General features: G+C 43.7%; 1 protein-coding gene across 1 annotated transcript in view; it reads left to right on the top strand.

Annotated features, from left to right (window-relative positions):
* The window catches only part of LOC309534003 (piezo-type mechanosensitive ion channel component 2-like), an 81,165-nt gene that overhangs the window by 20,572 nt on the left and 42,432 nt on the right, over window positions 1-18,161 (top strand). Inside the window, exons 6-20 of the mRNA XM_082225744.1 lie at window positions 205-397; window positions 912-1,125; window positions 2,475-2,637; window positions 3,252-3,366; window positions 3,932-4,059; window positions 4,541-4,804; window positions 6,118-6,232; window positions 6,611-6,792; window positions 8,244-8,392; window positions 11,607-11,774; window positions 12,693-12,734; window positions 14,388-14,420; window positions 16,134-16,246; window positions 16,582-16,745; window positions 17,683-17,859. Of these exons, the coding sequence (XP_082081870.1) occupies window positions 205-397; window positions 912-1,125; window positions 2,475-2,637; window positions 3,252-3,366; window positions 3,932-4,059; window positions 4,541-4,804; window positions 6,118-6,232; window positions 6,611-6,792; window positions 8,244-8,392; window positions 11,607-11,774; window positions 12,693-12,734; window positions 14,388-14,420; window positions 16,134-16,246; window positions 16,582-16,745; window positions 17,683-17,859 (2,220 nt within the window). The remainder of the gene's footprint in view (window positions 1-204; window positions 398-911; window positions 1,126-2,474; window positions 2,638-3,251; window positions 3,367-3,931; window positions 4,060-4,540; window positions 4,805-6,117; window positions 6,233-6,610; window positions 6,793-8,243; window positions 8,393-11,606; window positions 11,775-12,692; window positions 12,735-14,387; window positions 14,421-16,133; window positions 16,247-16,581; window positions 16,746-17,682; window positions 17,860-18,161) is intronic.

The raw sequence follows: 18,161 nt of genomic DNA, 5'->3' as shown, positions 1-18,161 counted from the left end.
GTGATTGCTAGAGTATCAGAACAATATCTGTACTGCAGGACAAAATACTTACATTATGATGACTCAGAACCAGAGACATTATTAGGGGGCAGTCGAGTGGGCCCAACTCCCAAGATTTTTGCTCTGGGCCCCAGATCTCTACTGACTGAGCTGAGCTATCCCAGCTATGGATTGATTCTTATTTCATTGTTTCTGGATCTGCAGGAATCTGAAGCAGAAACTGACAATACTGATGACGAGGAAATGGAAGGTTCACCTGGGCAGGATAATCTGGAGAACGGCCAACAAAGATTCCTTCTGAAACTCACTTTGTTCCTAGCGGCCTTGAGGATCCTTTGTGAAGGTCTATTCAGCAGTGCTGGGAAACTGGCCGTTGTGCTTCTGTTGGGCTTAGCAGGTAGAAATGTTCTGCACTATTTTCCTGTGCGTTTCATGACTGACAGCTGAATGGCTGAACTGGACTCTATTGAGGGGGGAGGGGAAGTAATGCAAGGTGATGTGTGTCAGTCTCCACCTGTGACATTTCCCTCTCTGATGGGCCATTCACATGTGCAAGTTGTCTCTCAAGATTAGAGTTCTCCAGTGCATGCATGCTCCTCTAGTAATATTCTCCGGTTTTTATCCACAAATGTTTAATATGTGAGAGGGACTGCAGCTTCCTGTTCTAAATTGTCGTAAGTCTGCCAGAGACAAAGGATGCATACATTTAAAGCATATGACTTCCCCTAAAGAATCCCAAGAACTGTAGTTTACCCCTCATGGAAGTGAAATTCCCTCCCACCCCTTAACAGATGACATTGCCCATGATTCTTTGGGAGAATTCCACGCACTTTAAATGCATGCTGCATACACAGCCAAACGCAGTTTTCCATGCAAAACCAAAATTTTGCATTTCATTTCTTTATCCATAGGCATCATCCTACCTTCAGCAACTTCTGCAGTTTATTTCTTCATCTTCCTAGGCCTGTGCTCCTGGTGGTCTTGCTATCGGCCAATCAGCCCGGTTGCCTTCAACAGTTTGTGTGTTTTGGTTGCAATATTCAGTGCAGGGCACCTGAGTGCTTTTTACCTGTACCAGCTGCCATACTTCCAGGACCTGGTTCCTCCTGAAGACATTTATGCCAGGTAAAAAGATCAAACTCACACGCTGAAGAAGATGGTATGTAAGAGAAAGCACAGCAGACCTTGGTTCCGGTTAAGAACTGAGCATTATATGCACTAGTTTTCCCTCCAGTTATAACCAATCAAAAAAATAAGAGCCCTCCTGGATTAAACCGTCAAGTCCAGCATCATGTTCTCACAGGTACTTATGGGAAACTCAGAAGCAGAACTTATCCACCATGATTCTCCCTCCCCCTGGAGTTCCCTACTCCCCACATTGTTCCGAAGGGTCCCCCAGCCCCCTGGAACAGATTGGGAGGCAGCTGCAAGGGAGAGGTGGAATCAGCATAAATAATTTCCCTCCCTATTTTGCTGGTGGAAGCCTCCCCCTGCTGGATCAAAGTGCCTTTCAATTTGATCAGATCCTGCCATTCAAGCACCAATGGCAGTGGTTCCTGCACCCTCCCTGTGGAACGCCCTCCCAACAGATGTTAAGGAACTGAACAACTATCTGATTTTTAGAAAACATCTGAAGGCAGCCCTGTATCGGGAGGTGTTTAATGTTTGAAGTTTAGTATGTTTTTATATGTACTGTAAGCTGCCCAGAGTGGCTGGGGAAATCCAGCCAGATGGGTGGGGTACAAATATGTTATTATTATTACCAGTGAAATTAAAGTTCTGCCTGGGGCCTTGATCTAGATGATGCCCCATTGACACAAGAGATGCTGCACTTATTCGGTGATGATCAGGGGTGCCAACTTAAATAAAATATGGGGGGGGGCAGGTCCAGGCAAGCCATGCCCCGTATAATCAAGCTCATGACACGGATCACACACACCATTTTAATGGCAATGCCCATCAACTTTGGGGGGGCTGCCCCCTCAAATACTTTATTGGGGGGACCGAAGGGACCTCGGCCCCTAGGAGTTGGCTGCTGCAGGTAAATTAGTCTTTCTTTGGCATTATTGTTTTCCCTCTCCTGTTTCCACAAAGATCATAGAATCATAGAATCATAGAATCATAGAGTTGGAAGAGACCACGAGGGCCATCGAGTCCAAGCCCCTGCCAAGCAGGAAACACCATCAGAGCACTCCTGACATATGGTTGTCAAGCCTCTGCTTAAAGACCTCCAAAGAAGGAGACTCCACCACACTCCTTGGCAGCAAATTCCACTGTCGAACAGCTCTTACTGTCAGGAAGTTCTTCCTAATGTTTAGGTGGAATCTTCTTTCTTGTAGTTTGGATCCATTGCTCCGTGTCCGCTTCTCCGGAGCAGCAGAAAACAACCTTTCTCCCTCCTCTATGTGACATCCTTTTATATATTTCAAGATCAAGTAGCAGCAAGCTCTTCACCATTTTCTCCATTTCTCTAGGGTCCTGGGCTTAGTGCCACTTATTAAGACAAACATCACTGTGCCCTGGAAGCTCCAGGTTCATCCCCAGCTCAGCTGGCCGGTGGCTCTGAATCCTCTTGCCCTTCTTGTCCTCTATTACACTCTGGTCATGATGCTCCAGCAATGGGTTCTGCCTCCTAAGGTACGGGATAGAGTCCAATACGACATGCATTGCCAGTTGTATCTCTCGAGGTCTGGAATGCCTGTCTGTTTTCTGATTGGATTTTGGCTGTATATTGATGCTTTTGTTGGCTGGACCAGTTTTTCTCCAGCCCATCTCAATTTCACATGTATTTAATCATGAGTCAATTCCATCCCATTTCGGGAGGTGGATTTAGGGAAGAGCGGCCGGTTTGGTTGCACTGGGCACAGGGCCTTGGGGACGCCTCAGGGAGCTGCTACCATTTAGAATGGAGCGTGAGAGGGTCTGAATTTTAGCATCGCACTGGGTGCCGCTGAAATGTGAGACCCCAAAGTCCACCACTGCCATTTCCACATTAATATGTGTTTCTGCACTCGTGAGTGTGGCTATGGGGGCCATTGTGTAGAGCTCCAGCACTTCAGAACTGACTACTGTCCCACTGGTCCCTGAAATGACAAAATGTGATGCATTTCCTGTTCAAAGTAAGTGGTACCTCTGGAAATTCTCCCCACTTAGGGTTATGGTATTCATGCAACTTTGAGCCCGGACTTTGTGAAGCCTCTGTTGTTCAAAATCAAAAATGTCAACCTTTTTTCCCCTTTCCCCCTGCTCAGGAGGTTTATGTTCCAAATGGAAGCTTGCAGAGTACTCTCTTTTTGCAGTGTCAAAGTCATCGTAGCTGTGATGTGAATGCCTACATCAATGAAGGACACAACCTTTCCTTCTCAGGTATATTTTCCTGTGCGATGGCCCCTTTGTAAGGCTTTATTCAATGTATGGTCATTTTTTACACCATTGGGGCATTGCAGTTTGCCAAGATTTCAACTGATGAAAGATGTGGAATTCTTCTGTGATTTTAAATGTGTAAAATGCTTTAATCTTTGTTGTAAACCACCTTGGTAGGCATATTGACTGAAGTACATTACAGAAGCCTAATTGCTCTTACTCTTCTTAATTTTTTTCATCTTTACTTTTCTCTTATTCTTCTTTCTAAGAACAACAAACAACAACTCTTTCTTATTATCAAGGGATGCAGTTATAACCTAGAATCTCAGGCTGCCCCTTGATGTTATTTTAGCCATTGCATTTTTCAAAATGGCATTTTCCAAGGGAAAAGGATCACGGTGCTGGATGGGTCTTTTATAGGGGGAAATGGGCAGGTAAGAGAGAGGTGTGATTAAATATAACACGGCAAAGTCTCCAAAACTTTATTAACTGAAGCCGGACACTGGTGTGTGTGTTGTTGTTGTTTTGGTTAATTTACCCTTTGCTAAAAATTTTGCATTTCTTGCAGATGAGACATGCTCTGAAAATGCATCAGAAACTGATAGTGAACAGGAAGGAAATAGGCCTAGTACCTTTTTAGCATTGGCACGATTCCTTATGAATCAGAGCTACATCACTGCATTGATTGTCATGATGGTAAGATACAGGCTGAAATAAAACCTCCTTCTGTGTGCATGGAAAGATGGAGGTTAGTCCCACATTATCACTTAAAAAAAAAGGATTTGTGGTGCTACGATGAGAGAGCACTTTAATCTGACTCTGCAAACTTAAATTTCCAATATGCGCTTGAATCTGTCCTGGAAAGTACTGTAGTCTGAAGGCACCCTTAGTCAAATACATGTATGTAGCACTTTCAGAGTTATAGCTGCACATAACTTCAGATATCTGTATTAACATGCAAGTATGTACAGCTAATTTTTATTTATTAGGGCACAGGGTCCCTGGCCCCGATCTAGATAGCTTAGAAGAAGTGTGCCTTAATTTAGACTTCTTCTACAGTTTTAGGAGTTCATATTTGTTCAGTTGTGGATTACATGATGTTTGGGACTGCAGTGTTACCCAAAATATATGTCTCTCTGTGTGCATCCATCTGTCTATCTTATGTATGCATTTCCAGGTTTGGAGTATCACTTATATCAGCTGGCTGACTTTTGTTCTGCTGATTTGGTCTTGTGTCATTTGGATGTTGCGCAACCGTCGCCTCTACGCCTTGAGGAGCTCGTATTTCCTTGTTGCCTATGGAAATGTCTTGGTGGTCCTCAATTTCTTTGCAGGCCTGCATGTTTCCCAGGAGGAACTGTTTCCTGGAGTTTCAACCTCGTTGCTCGTGGACTTGGATTTGAAACCTTATTCACTGCCCTGTGTCCACCTAGGAGTCAAGGTGAGCTTCCTTCAGTTCTGCGTTCTACTTTCAGGCTGCAATCCTAAGCACACGTACCAGGCAATAAGGCAGGACAGGGATAAGATGGAGATAGTAGCCAGGTTTCTGCAACACACCATGAGGATTCGTGAATGTTATGCAACATTAACTTAAGTGTTAGATGCAGATTTTGCTGAGCGATTTTATTATACCGAACCTTATTGGAATCTTGCCTATATGCCAAAAAAGATTTGAGAACTGAATTGCATGAGGATGTAGCTGCGTGTGTGGGACTTTGGAAAGTTGTGCAGATTGTTGCTGATCTATTCATTAATTAATGGTTGCGATCCTATTGCCTATTGGCAAAACCTATTTGGTGTTTCGCAACTTTCTGACTAGTTGCAGGACCTTAGCCAGACCTAGCAGAGTACACACAGAATCCATGGAAGCAATTGGCGACTTGGCTGCAGACAGGATAGACGAAGCAGGAACCAGGAACTTGTAGTTAGGTGTTTATTATATACAGTGGACTATTTACAGGAACAGAACACGGATCTTTTGCTAGCTCTCTCTGCCACGACTCACAACTCCTACACTGACACACAGAACTCTGAACACGAACACTGAACTAACACTGAACTAACTAAATTCCAGTTAGTAGGCCATTAATTGTCACTCCCTTGAGAGAACTTGACCAATCAGGGTGTGGTCTCCATGTCTCTGTTATCACCAGGCAGACTTACTCCTTCAGATTGCCTTCTGGCTGTCTGCCAAACCTTAACTGACTCTGTGTGAGTAGCTGCACGTACAGTTTCCCAACACCTCGGTTTAAGAACAGTCCTGTTTACGAACTATTCAGTTTACAAACTCCGCAAAACCGGAAGTAGTGTCCTGGTTTGCGAACTTTACCTTGGTCTAAGAACCGAATCCGAACAGTGGATGGTCACCGGCAGTGGGAGGCCTCATTAGGGAAAGCGCGCCTCAGTTTAAGAACGGTTTCAGTTTAAGAACAGACTTCTGGAATGGATTAAGTTCATAAACTGAGGTACCACTGTATACAGTATGCCTGTTATACTGAGTGGTTTACAAGCCCGCTCACCCTTTTGTGTGCGGCAGCATTGTGGGACGGAGGACGACGACACAAGTGTTAAAATGTAAACATCCATAATTGAAGTAGGCAATAAAGCAATCCCATTGACAGCATTAAAATAGGAACATCCATGATAAAACTATGCAATAAAAGAATTCCATTAAGCTGTCTAGAGTTGGCTCAGTTGTGTGGGGTTGTGTTGGTTGTTGTTGTTATTAAAATGTCTGTGTGATTTTTATTACAGATTTTATATCTGTTTACCTTCTGGCTGTTGCTAAAGCAATGGATGATGCAGAAGGAAAGGCAGAGAAAAGAGGAGGAAGAATCGCTGAAGGGAGTGAGAGTAGATGGGGTGGCTGGTAAGAAAATTTAATGCTTAGTAAAGTTAGCTTTAAACTACTACTATTATTAATATGTATTTTCAAACGTGGGTTTTACCATCTGTATTCAGTCCAGGGACAACCCCAGGAAAATTAGTTCAGAAGAGCAAATGGGCAGCAAAGGCGCTTAATAAGGAAGCAAGGGTTTTGTCTGCTTCTAAGCACTGGGCAATTTCTGACAGCATGTTTGTTGAGCATTCCTCTTGAGTTGCAACCTTGAAGGTGACAGGCAAGCATAAAAAGTGAGAAAGAAAAACAGTTTTTTGAGGGAGAGGAGTGGTTTTATTTTAGAGCATACTTGTGAACGATTCGACGATATTGATGACGCTTCGGAATGATTCTCCACTTCTCTTGCAGAAACGGACAATCCGCAAAACCTTCTTTTGGGCATCCTCGGTTCTGCGCTGCAGGGGATGCTTGTAAAATACTGGATTTACATCTGCTCTGTCATGTTCTTTATTGTCAGCTTCAATGGCAAAGTGGCCCTGTACAAAATTCTTTACATTGTGCTTTTTCTGCTTTGTGTGGCTTTGTACCAGGTAAGTAAACCTGGAAATCGGAAGCATTTGCACTCCTGCTTTTTCCCATTAGAACATTGCAGCAGCGGTTTATGAGCTCTTTGTCACCTGACAACTGTCAGTTTAGTTAGTTTAGGCTGTTCGTGGAATACAGTGCCTCACAGAACTTGAAGCAGGAGTAGGGAGCCTTTTCCAGCATGGAGTCTGCATGCACTTGTGGGCAACCTCCTGGGGTTGGACTAGATGACCCCCAGGGTCCCTTCCAATTATAATTCTATGAACTCTCTCTGAACAGTGTAAACATAGTTCCAATACGGATGCAGACTGGGATAAGGATACCCACTTTTTTATTTATTTATGATTTTCAATTTTGTACATTTCAATAATAGTACAATCATTTTAACATTTCGAAACTTGACTTCCTTCCCCTCTTTCTGCGGTTCCTTAAATTCATTTTTTATATTTTCTGCATATTCCAAATTAACTTAACTTACTCATTTATTCATCTACTTTAAATATATACTCATATAAAACTGCAGGTTATTAGAATAATCCTTCAGGGTACAATAATCCTGCCAATGTTCTTATCTGCTTACAGTTTATTTGTAAATATTAAATAAACCATTTCCGTTCTTTTATAAAAAGTATCTTGTTTTCTTATTTTTCTGGTAAGTTCCGCCATTTCTGCATATTCCTTTCTTCTTTCCATTTTGGGGCAAGTAACATTCTTGCCGTTGTAGTCGCATACATGAATAAATTTCTATATAGTTGCGTAGTTCTGTCCCTATAATTCCGAAAAGGAAAGCTTCTGGGTGTGTGTGTGTGTGTGTGTGTATTTCTGTTCTCATCCTGAAGCAAAGTTTTTAACCTGAGGTACTATTTCTGGGTTAGCGGGGTCTGTAACCTGTCACACACATATACAGTGGTACCTCGAGTTACAGACGCTTCAGGTTACAGACGCTTCAGGTTACAGACTCCGCTAACCCAGAAATAGTACCTCGGGTTAAAAACTTTGCTTCAGGATGAGAACAGAAATCACGCTCTGGCGGCACGGCAGCAGCAGGAGGCCCCATTAGCTAAAGTGGTGCTTCAGGTTAAGAACAGTTTCAGGTTAAGAACAGACCTCTGGAATGAATTAAGTTCTTAACCCAAGGTACCACTGTATATATATACACACACACGTTATTCTAAACATCTTTTTCAATTCATTATATATCATTTCCCAGTAAGCTTTAACAAGACCACTACAAGATACCCACTTTCATCCATTTGGCCCAGATTATTATGATGTTTTCAGTACTTTCTGTGGTTTGGGGTCGAATTTTGTTTTCAGAATGGGGCGGAGGAACACTGAGTGCTTTGCAGTTCAGGTTGACTTGCCCAGCCCACCCCGTTATACAAATGTATTTCTAAAATGCCCACCATACTGTATTCAGAACCAGTACTAAGGTTATGTGGTAATGTGGTTTCAGGTTCATTATGAGATGTGGAGAAGAATCCTGAAGGGTTTCTGGCTCACCACTGTTTTTTATTCAATGGTGGTGCTCATTGCTATCTATGCCTATCAATTTGAGATGGTGTCAGCGTTTTTCCTAAACACCTTGGAGATATCAGAGGAGAGGTAAGGGCTTTGTTTTATTTATTTACTGTGATCTCCGTGGCTGGATGGGGATTCGAAGCTGACTTTCCAAGTCTTTTGTTTCTGACACGGTAACAGCACCACCACACTGGCTCTCATTTAAAATATTCTAATCCAAATTTTATCTTGAAATTCGTTATAGAATCTCTGGTCTATTGCACAATAGTAAAATAAAAATAAAAATGTAGATTTTTGCTGCTGTTGAATTAAGTTAGCGCTGCCAGCTTGCTGTGACTCTGATGTTCTTCCCTGGCGTTATCTGCCTAAAGAGCTCTCTTTCTGGCTCGTTATAAGAGGGTTAATTCTGCCCCCTGTTGACTGAACCTGTCTCTTTCTCAGGAGGAAGGATGAACTAGGTAGCATGGGTTGGGCAACCAAATTGGGTCATTTTGGTGCTACCTCTGCAACAGGATCTAATCAGCACAGATGTTTGTCTGTGTGTGAGAGAGAGGGACTTAAAATACCAGGGAACACACACAAAAATTGCCTGCACAGACCTGGGATTGTGAGCTGTGCAATTTGAACAGAATTTGCAGAATTTGCCATATCAAACATTATTTATCCGTGGAGTACCAGAGCAGTAGAACTATTCCTAATGAAAAGGGGAGGGGGAACCCCCTCACATCTAAACTAGTGATTTTTGTATGCTGGGGAAATGAAAGAACAGGGACTGAATTATTATTATTAATGATTATATCAGTTATTCAATTTATTAGTCGCTTGCTATGCAACAGTGACTCTAAGCAACTTACAAAACTTTGAAATGTAAAGCACGACGTAGAATTGAAAAGGAAAGAAAAAAGAACAATGTTTTGCAATATCCATAAAACAGACCCAATAAAACAGCTGCAAAATCGTATTGTCCAGTGAATCATCATAAACTGTCAAATGCCTTGCAGAAGAAATATGTTTTTATCTGGAACCAAAAGGATGACAATGGTGGCACTAGGTGGATCTCACTGGAATGATTGTAAAGAAGCTGGTAAAATGCGGTCTTGACTATGCTACCACTCAGTGGATTTGTAACTGGCTGACTGACCGAACCCAAAGGGTGCTCATCAATGGTTCCTCTTCATCCTGGAGAAGAGTGACTAGTGGGGTGCCACAGGGTTCTGTCTTGGGCCCGGTCTTATTCAACATCTTTATCAACGACTTGGATGATGGACTCAAGGGCATCCTGATCAAATTTGCAGATGACACCAAACTGGGAGGGGTGGCTAACACCCCAGAGGACAGGATCACACTTCAAAACGACCTTGACAGATTAGAGAACTGGGCAAAAATAAACAAGATGAATTTTAACAGGGAGAAATGTAAAGTATTGCACTTGGGCAAAAAAAATGAGAGGCACAAATACAAGATGGGTGACACCTGGCTTGAGAGCAGTACATGTGAAAAGGATCTAGGAGTCTTGGTTGACCACAAACTTGACATGAGCCAACAGTGTGACGCGGCAGCTAAAAAAGCCAATGCAATTCTGGGCTGCATCAATAGGAGTATAGCATCTAGATCAAGGGAAGTAATAGTGCCACTGTATTCTGCTCTGGTCAGACCACACCTGGAGTACTGTGTCCAGTTCTGGGCACCACAATTCAAGAAGGACACTGACAAACTGGAACGTGTCCAGAGGAGGGCAACCAAAATGGTCAAAGGCCTGGAAACGATGCCTTATGAGGAACGGCTAAGGGAGCTGGGCATGTTTAGCCTGGAGAAGAGGAGGTTAAGGGGTGATATGATAGCCATGTTCAAATATATAAAAGGATGTCACATAGAGGAGGGAGAAAGGTTGTTTTCTGCTGCTCCGGAGAAGCGGACACGGAGCAATGGATCCAAACTACAAGAAAGAAGATTCCACCTAAACATTAGGAAGAACTTCCTGACAGTAAGAGCTGTTCGACAGTGGAATTTGCTGCCCAGGAGTGTGGTGGAGTCTCCTACTTTGGAGGTCTTTAAGCAGAGGCTTGACAACCATATGTCAGGAGTGCTCTGATGGTGTTTCCTGCTTGGCAGGGGGTTGGACTCGATGGCCCTTGTGGTCTCTTCCAACTCTATGATTCTATGATTCTATGATTCTATGATTCTATGATTGGGTGGCTTGAGTAGGGAAAATGCTGAAAGAAATGGAAACAGGAGCAGAAATTGCTGATGTTCACTTATTCATTCCATGTCCAGAATGGAAATCAATCCAGGGGATGCAATTACACTCGTGCCCCGCAAGACGAATGCCTCGCAAGACGAAAAACTCGCTAGACGAAAGGGTTTTCCGGTTTTTGTGTTGCTTCGCTAGACAAATTTCCCTATGGGCTTGCTTCGCAAGACGAAAACGTCTTGCGCTTTTTTCTTAAAGCTGCTTGAAGAGGCGCAGTTGCGACGGACCGTGCTTCGCAAGACGAAAAACATCGCAAGACGAAAAGACTCGCGGAACGAATTAATTTCGTCTTGCGAGGCACCACTGTATTATTCACTGTTGTTGCTAATGTTATTCTGCAAGCGCTACATAAGTGATGTCATTTCCCCCTCCCTGCACTGTGTTTCACTTGCATTGAAACAAACAGCCCCAACATTGAAATTAATGGTGTAGGCAAGGTAATGACAAAGGGACATGGGTGGCGCTGTGGGTTAAACCACAGAGCCTAGGACTTGCCGATCAGAAGGTCGGTGGTTCGAATACCCGCAGCTGGGTGAGCTCCCGTTGCTCAGTCCCTGCTTCTGCCAACCAAGCAGTTCGAAAGTACATTAAAAGTGCAAGTAGATAAATAGGTACCGCTCTGGCGGGAAGATAAACGGCGTTTCCGTGCGCTGCTCTGGTTTGCCAGAAGCAGCTTAGTCATGCTGGCCACATGACCCGGAAGCTGTACGTTGGCTCCTTCGGCCAATAAAGCGAGATGAGCGCCACAACCCCAGAGTCGGTCACGACTGGACCTAATGGTCAGGGGTACCTTTACCTTTACCTTTAAGGTAATGATACTGCAATTAATTGCAAAATTTGATTACGTAAAATTCCACCTCAGCAGGCGGTGAGACAAATAACATAGTTTTTGCCAGAAGCCAAATTGCAGCAGAACGGAAACAGCGTCGCATGGAACAAACACAGGGCAGAATCGAAGTCATTGCCTTCTTAACACGGAGAACCTATTGTGTGAATTACCCCACAGTGGGTTGTGATGGCTGGATCTCTCTCCTTTCCCCTTGACAGATTAAAAGACCTGGGTCTTGAGCGGTTCAGCACAATTGAGCTGTTTGCACGGATTCTGCTCCCTGGCGCTTTCCTTCTGGCTTGCATCTTGCAGCTTCATTACTTCCACGAAGACTTCCTGAAGGCCACAGATCTGGCTAATATTTGCATCAGGGCACTTTCCGAAAGGTGCAATGCATGATCCATGAGTTCATGTTCTACAATGACAGATAATTGTGCATTTGTGTGTGTGATAGTGTGATTGTGCAGCTTACATTTGGAAGTGTGTGTGTGTGTGTGTGTGTGTGTGTGTGTGTGTGTGTGTGTGAAATATACTCTGAGTTGAGTGTGGATTTCATGCACTTTATTCAGCTCATAGTAGTGAGGAATGGAGGTTTTCCCCAAATATCTGCTTTATATACATTATTTACACAATGGGCCGCACATGATTGGCTGATTCTGGGATTCTCCTGTAGGCCAATCAGGTTGTGGATTCACTTCCACCTGGAGCTGGATTGGGTGGCTCCTGTGGACCAATCATACTGCTACATTGTTCTAGGACCAATCAGACTGCTGCATTCTGAATCCTATTGTTCTAGGACCAATCAGACTGCTGCCTTTTGGATCCCATTCAACTCAGTACATAACAGTGTGTGTGTCCCATCCACCACCAAGGAACATGTAGGTGACATCTGCACCAGATATATAAACCACATGGCTTTTCCCCAGAGAATCTTGGGAACTGTAGTTTACCCCTACAGAGCTACAGCCCTCAGTACCCTTAATGAACTACAGTTCCCATGATTCTTTGTGAGAAGTCACATGCTTTAAATGTGCATTGAATGTGATTTAAATGACCACGAAAAGCAATAATTCCACTCTATTTTGCGCTGGCCAGAGCACATCTGGAGTACTACGTCCAGCATCTTATTTTGTTTTTAATTCATTGTCACGACACTTAGGTAGAGTGAGGTCTAATATTCCTATGATACTGATGGTGAGACCGAGAACGTTTTTTGTTTAAAAAGCAAAATACTCTTCAGTCGTGTAGTGCTAGCCTGCAGCAGCTGGAGTGAAGTATTGAGGCTATGTTCTGTTTCTCCCCAGTGACAGCAACACTGAGACGCGTGTGCATTTCCTGGCTAATATGTGAGTTGGCTTTCTCTCGTTAATCCTTTCCCTTGTAATCTGCTTCATATGTCTAATATAGAGGGGGGCAGGGTGAAGCTGAATATAGCAAGGAGATTAAAGAACATCAAACAGTGGACGGCTGAAATTTTGTATGTAAGGGGGCAATTATGAGGAAGGAAAGAGCAGAAAACAGGGGAACAATCTGAATGAAATAACTAAGATTTCTAATTTACCATCTCCTTAAATTTTGGCAAACATCAGCTGTGGGGGAGCCCCAGTACAGATCAGACTGGGACACCAAGAAGGCTCACTGGCCCTCAGTGAAAATCCCCTCCCCTAACACTATTTGCTCCATTAGGGAAAACCTAAGTGTGATCTGGTGTGATTTCTCAATTGATCCTGGTTAGGATTCCATTTCCCCAAACCCACTACTATTTTGAAGAATTTATTCCACAAGTCTTCTGCCCCAACACTTATTCTGTGATAACTGCCTGTTATCCCATTATAGGCTGGCTGGGTGAAAAAACATAGGACTCAGCTACGCAGCTGCAAATAAAACGTTTTAGGTGTATTGTAAAGTGCTTTTGTACAAATGTGATATAAGGTGGCGATGGTGAGCTATGGCAAATTCAATATATTTTTCGAAACGTTTTCACAACGTTTTTCATATGTGTCTAGATTCCACAGTAGTGTCACTGTCAGCCACCCAAGTAGATATGCTGGCAAATGCCAGTCCCAGGAGAATTCTAGTCTACGTGAACAGCCTGACATTTGCTCATCGTTTTCACAAAGCCAAGACACTGCAAAGCCTATAGACCGGAAATTATTTACCACTTGGAAAATTAGTAAGAAGAACATTGCACAAAGTTCCTGAGAATCTTTTTGGCTGTATTAACTGGAAAACGTTTCCTGGAACAATCCAGCCAGGATGATGCTCTTAGGCTATCATGGCACTGCCAGCGATGCTCCTTCTTTTATTTGTTGACCAAACTGGATGGGCTTGTTGGGAACATTTGCATTAATAAGTAGGAAACAGCTGGGCTGGCCCTATATGAGATGACAGCAGATGCCCTTCTCCCTACCCAATGTCATGGTCTATAGTACCCAAGGCAGGTGAAGTTGTTGGTTTTTTAAAAGAAATACAGTGGTACCTCAGGTTAAGTACTTAATTCGTTCCGGAGGTCTGTACTTAACCTGAAACTGTTCTTAACCTGAAGCACCACTTTAGCTAATGGGGCCTCCCGCTGCCGCTGCGCTGCTGCTGCACGATTTCTGTTCTCATCCTGAAGCAAAGTTCTTAACCTGAGGTAATATTTCTGGGTTAGCGGAGTCTGTAACCTGAAGCGTATGTAACCCGAGGTACCACCGTATTATAGTTTAGTATTATCATTGTACAGAACGGGAATGCTCACAAATAATTTTATAAGATTACAATAAATTAAAAACACCACATAGTTGTGCAGTGGCTTAATATTTATCATTCCAAAACTGAAGAGGAAGAATTCAAGACTGCACTCTTCCAACTGTTCCTTCTGCATGAGCATTTCAGCCCTGCCAGATGGGAGTCCGTGCACTGCTCTGCGGGTTCTTCTGTCTAGCCCATCCAGTTTCACGTCTTTTGGGTTTATAATGCAATTCTTGATACTGTGTTTTTGTCCCCCGTATTTTCAGGCTTAAGGAACATATCCTGAAGCTGCAAAGTAGGTAAGCTTGAAAAGAGGGACACGGCAAATAGAAACGTACCGTATTTTTCGCTCTATAAGACGCACCAGACCACAAGACGCACCTAGTTTTTGGAGGAGGAAAAGAAGAAGAAAAATATTCTGAATCTCAGAAGCCAGAACAGCAAGAGGGATCTCACTGCAATCCCTCTTGCTGTTCTGGCTTCTGGGATAGCTGCGCAGCCTGCATTCGCTCCATAAGACGCACACAAATTTCCCCTGACTCTTTAGGAGGAAAAATGTGAGTCTTATAGAGCAAAAAATACGGTATTTGAATTTGTTTGACCTTCTAAGTCTTTTCTTTTTTTGTATATTTTTATTAGGAATTTCAACATAACAAATTTAGCAAAGACATATCATCCTCATTTTCCCCCTCCCCCCTCCCCAAAAAGGAAAAACCCACCCCCCCGACTTCCCTCAGCTCCTCTCTCTGGTTTTTCAGCACATGTTATTCTTTGCATGTTATAAAATTGTAAATATCCTTAATTTATCTATCTATATATTACCAATAAAAAAATTGTGTATGTTTATTCAAAACCTGCCAAGGAGTCCAGTTCATTTTGTTGTTTCTTTAAATACTTTGTAAAGAGTTCCCATTCTTCTTTAAAATCACAGTTGTCCTTATCACGTAGTTTGTGTGTCAATTTCACCAATTCTGCATAGTCCATCAATTTCTCTTGCCACAGTTCTTTAGTCGGGATTTCTTCATTCATCCATCCTTGTGCTATTAAGACTCTTGCCGCCGTTCTCGCATACATGAAGATGTTTTTCAATTTCCTTGGCAGGTCTTTTCCTACAATCCCTAGCAAAAAAGCTTAAGGTTTTTCTTACAAATGTTAATTGGAACATTTTCTTCAACTCATTATATATCATGACCTTCTAAGTCTTTTGATGCAGAGAAGATCATGACATGTTGCCTGAATCCCATATAGGAGTTGGAATGTGAATTGAGAGCATATACTGGATCAACATTTGCACAGATAAACACAGGCCTCCTTGCACTAGGCTGTCAGGGGTTTAGACTGAGCAGAGGCACCGCTCCACTCAACTCTCCTGATTAAGTGGGTCTCCTACCGGCTGTGGTAACTTATCCCTTCCTCCATCCCCCTATTGAATGTGAGCAGGACTGAGCTAGACTAGGATCTGCTGGATTCCAATCTAGCCTCGCAGCAGCAGGCCCAATCTGGACCCAATTTCTATGGCATCCTGGAGCTGGCACCGGAATTAGACCCAATTGTCCTGCCCCCCTTGGCTGCCACCACGACTGGACTGTGAATGCAACAGTGTCACCACCACTCCACAAAGCCCCATGGATGGGTGGTAGGATTGCAGCCTTACTAAGAGGATTTTAGCTTATCTGCACTGAAGTTTATCTGCACTGAAGTTTATCTGCACACATTGTAAAGCATATTCATTTTTTGCACAATCAGCAGTGCATTAACTCATTCTTCATGCATAACTGGAGCTGCACTGGAGCAACTATAGTTAGGCTGGTATCTTCAGGTATAGCCATACATCAAGCTTGCATAAATTATGACCAGGCCATATGTAGTTTGCCAGACATATTTTGGCTCATTGTGTTGGGTGGACCAGACCAGTGTGTTGCTAGAATCTAGGCCTACTCAATAACAGAAGCAAAGCCACGCTGGCCATGCGATAATGGTGGCTTTTTGCTGTTTTCCTGTGTTTTCCACAGGCTGGCTGCTGAACAGCTGTCTGGCAAACAAGATGACTTTGAAGATGGACTGGAGAAGCCTGAGAACTCAGCAGTAGGTGAAAACATGGAGAAGTGCCACCAGGCGAAACTGGGTAATGATGAACAGCTAGCTCCTGTGCTGAAAGTATAACTAAGCATGGAAACAAGCCTGCCATTTTGGTTTATGCTAGTAAATAGAGCCTGCTTCTTGCAAGCATAGATGCCCTCTAGGTTGCTCCTCCGCCAGTCCTTGTATTGTTAAAGCTGAACTGAGAGCATCACCTTCACCAGATTAAACTCATTATGGGAAGCCATAGCAGCAGATCTGCCTTATTGCCGATTGCCATGCTCTTCCTTCATCCCTCCTCTTTGCAAATCACACTTTGCTTCTCCGTCTATTGTTTTGCATTATTTGAAAAGTTCTCCCCCCCCACTCCTGTTTCCTTAGTGGAAAAGATGAGCAAATGGACAGAAGTGGTTGACAGTGTGGTGCCTCATCTCCTGAAGCTCTTGGCAACAATTAGAGCAATGCAGGCGTTTGCTTGGCGATTTCTGGAGCTCCACATCCTGAAGATTCTGTCCACTTGGATTATCTGGATCACTGTACACGAGGTCAGCTAATAACGATCATGCTTGACTCAAAGCCTGAAGGGAGACCCAGAAAGCAGAGTGAAAATCCAGGCAAGGAGGTCTGGACTATGGACAGCTCTGAATGGAGTTGGAACAAGCTCCTGGGCTTGGACCCAAGAGCAGCAGGCTAGGATGTTGCTCCAGCAAAGGTCTGGAGCCAACTGAAATTTAATTAAGCTGCAGGCAGATCAGGTTTTTAGCTCCTCTGCTGGAGAAACCTTTATCACACAAGAGGGTGATGCTTGATTCTTCAGGTGTTCACTTTGCAGTGCTAGTGGTCCTGAAGCCATGGAGCCAGTAGCAGTACTGGTGGCAAGGGTCTCTGTTTCCTGCCAGTGGGGCCACACAGCCCTGGCCTTGCCACCAACCTGCCCTGTCCCAATGCCATCCAGGTGATTTGCAGTGATGCCTGTTTTGGGAGGGCAGCTTCAAGGCTGTGCCATATGACACAGGGCTTCCTAATTTGAAGGTATATATCTGTACCAAGGAATGGACAGGCCCATCAAAGTTTGGCCCATCCCAGTACTTCATGGGAATGGGCCTAAGTCTGCCCCAACCCCTTTCCATGCAGATTCTTTGAAATCTGTGTGAAAACACACAGATCTTTTTAAAAGTACTTACGAGCTGGTACAAGCACTCAGAGGCAGCTCTGAAACGCATGTGCATGGCTGTGGATTGTGAAGTAGACCCACAATCTGATCTGGGTCATGATCCACCCAGATCAAATCATCTGAACCCACTTTGGAATCTGAATTTGGTGTCCTTATCCATACATGACCTTACTGGTCCTTGTTCAGGCAAAATGTTAGCACCCACTTCCTCCATAACTGCAATGTATTAAAATGTTTACTGCAAAGTGACTCCAGTCGTTGTTGTTTCTATTGGTGTTTGACATTTTACGTTTTACGTTGGTTCACAGGTGTCTTTGATGAACTACCCTTTCTTCATCCTCTGGGCATTTGCCCTTCCATATTCCAAGTTGTGCCCACACGCCTCCAGGATCTGTACGTTTTGGTCCTGCGTGATGGTCTTCTGTAAAATGGCATACCAGCTGAAATTTGTCAAGCCTCTGACATATTCTTCAAACTGCACACAGGTCTGCTTGCTAATGTACCAAGGACCCAAACTTCTGAAGAATTTTCTTGCTTGCTTGTGATTTCCTTAGAGGAAGGCTGGGGAATCTCCAACTCACGGCCAAGCCTGGCCTGCCTGAGGGTCCATTTTGGCTCGCAAGGCTATTCCTCACTCACCTGCCCATCAGCTGATGTCACTTAGCTAGGGCTGCCATACAGCCAGATTTCCCCAGACATTACCGGGATTTCAAAGGCGGAATTGATGTCTGGGGGGAATTTCTGAAAGGTGGAGCTTTGTCCTTAGGCAAATCAACTGAAAAATCAC

This window comes from Podarcis vaucheri (assembly GCF_965113315.1).
Source record: "Podarcis vaucheri genome assembly, chromosome: 6".
In the NCBI taxonomy this organism is placed as follows: domain Eukaryota; kingdom Metazoa; phylum Chordata; class Lepidosauria; order Squamata; family Lacertidae; genus Podarcis; species Podarcis vaucheri.
Note: the sequence above shows the minus strand (reverse complement) of the source record. Positions and strands in the feature narration are given on the sequence as shown.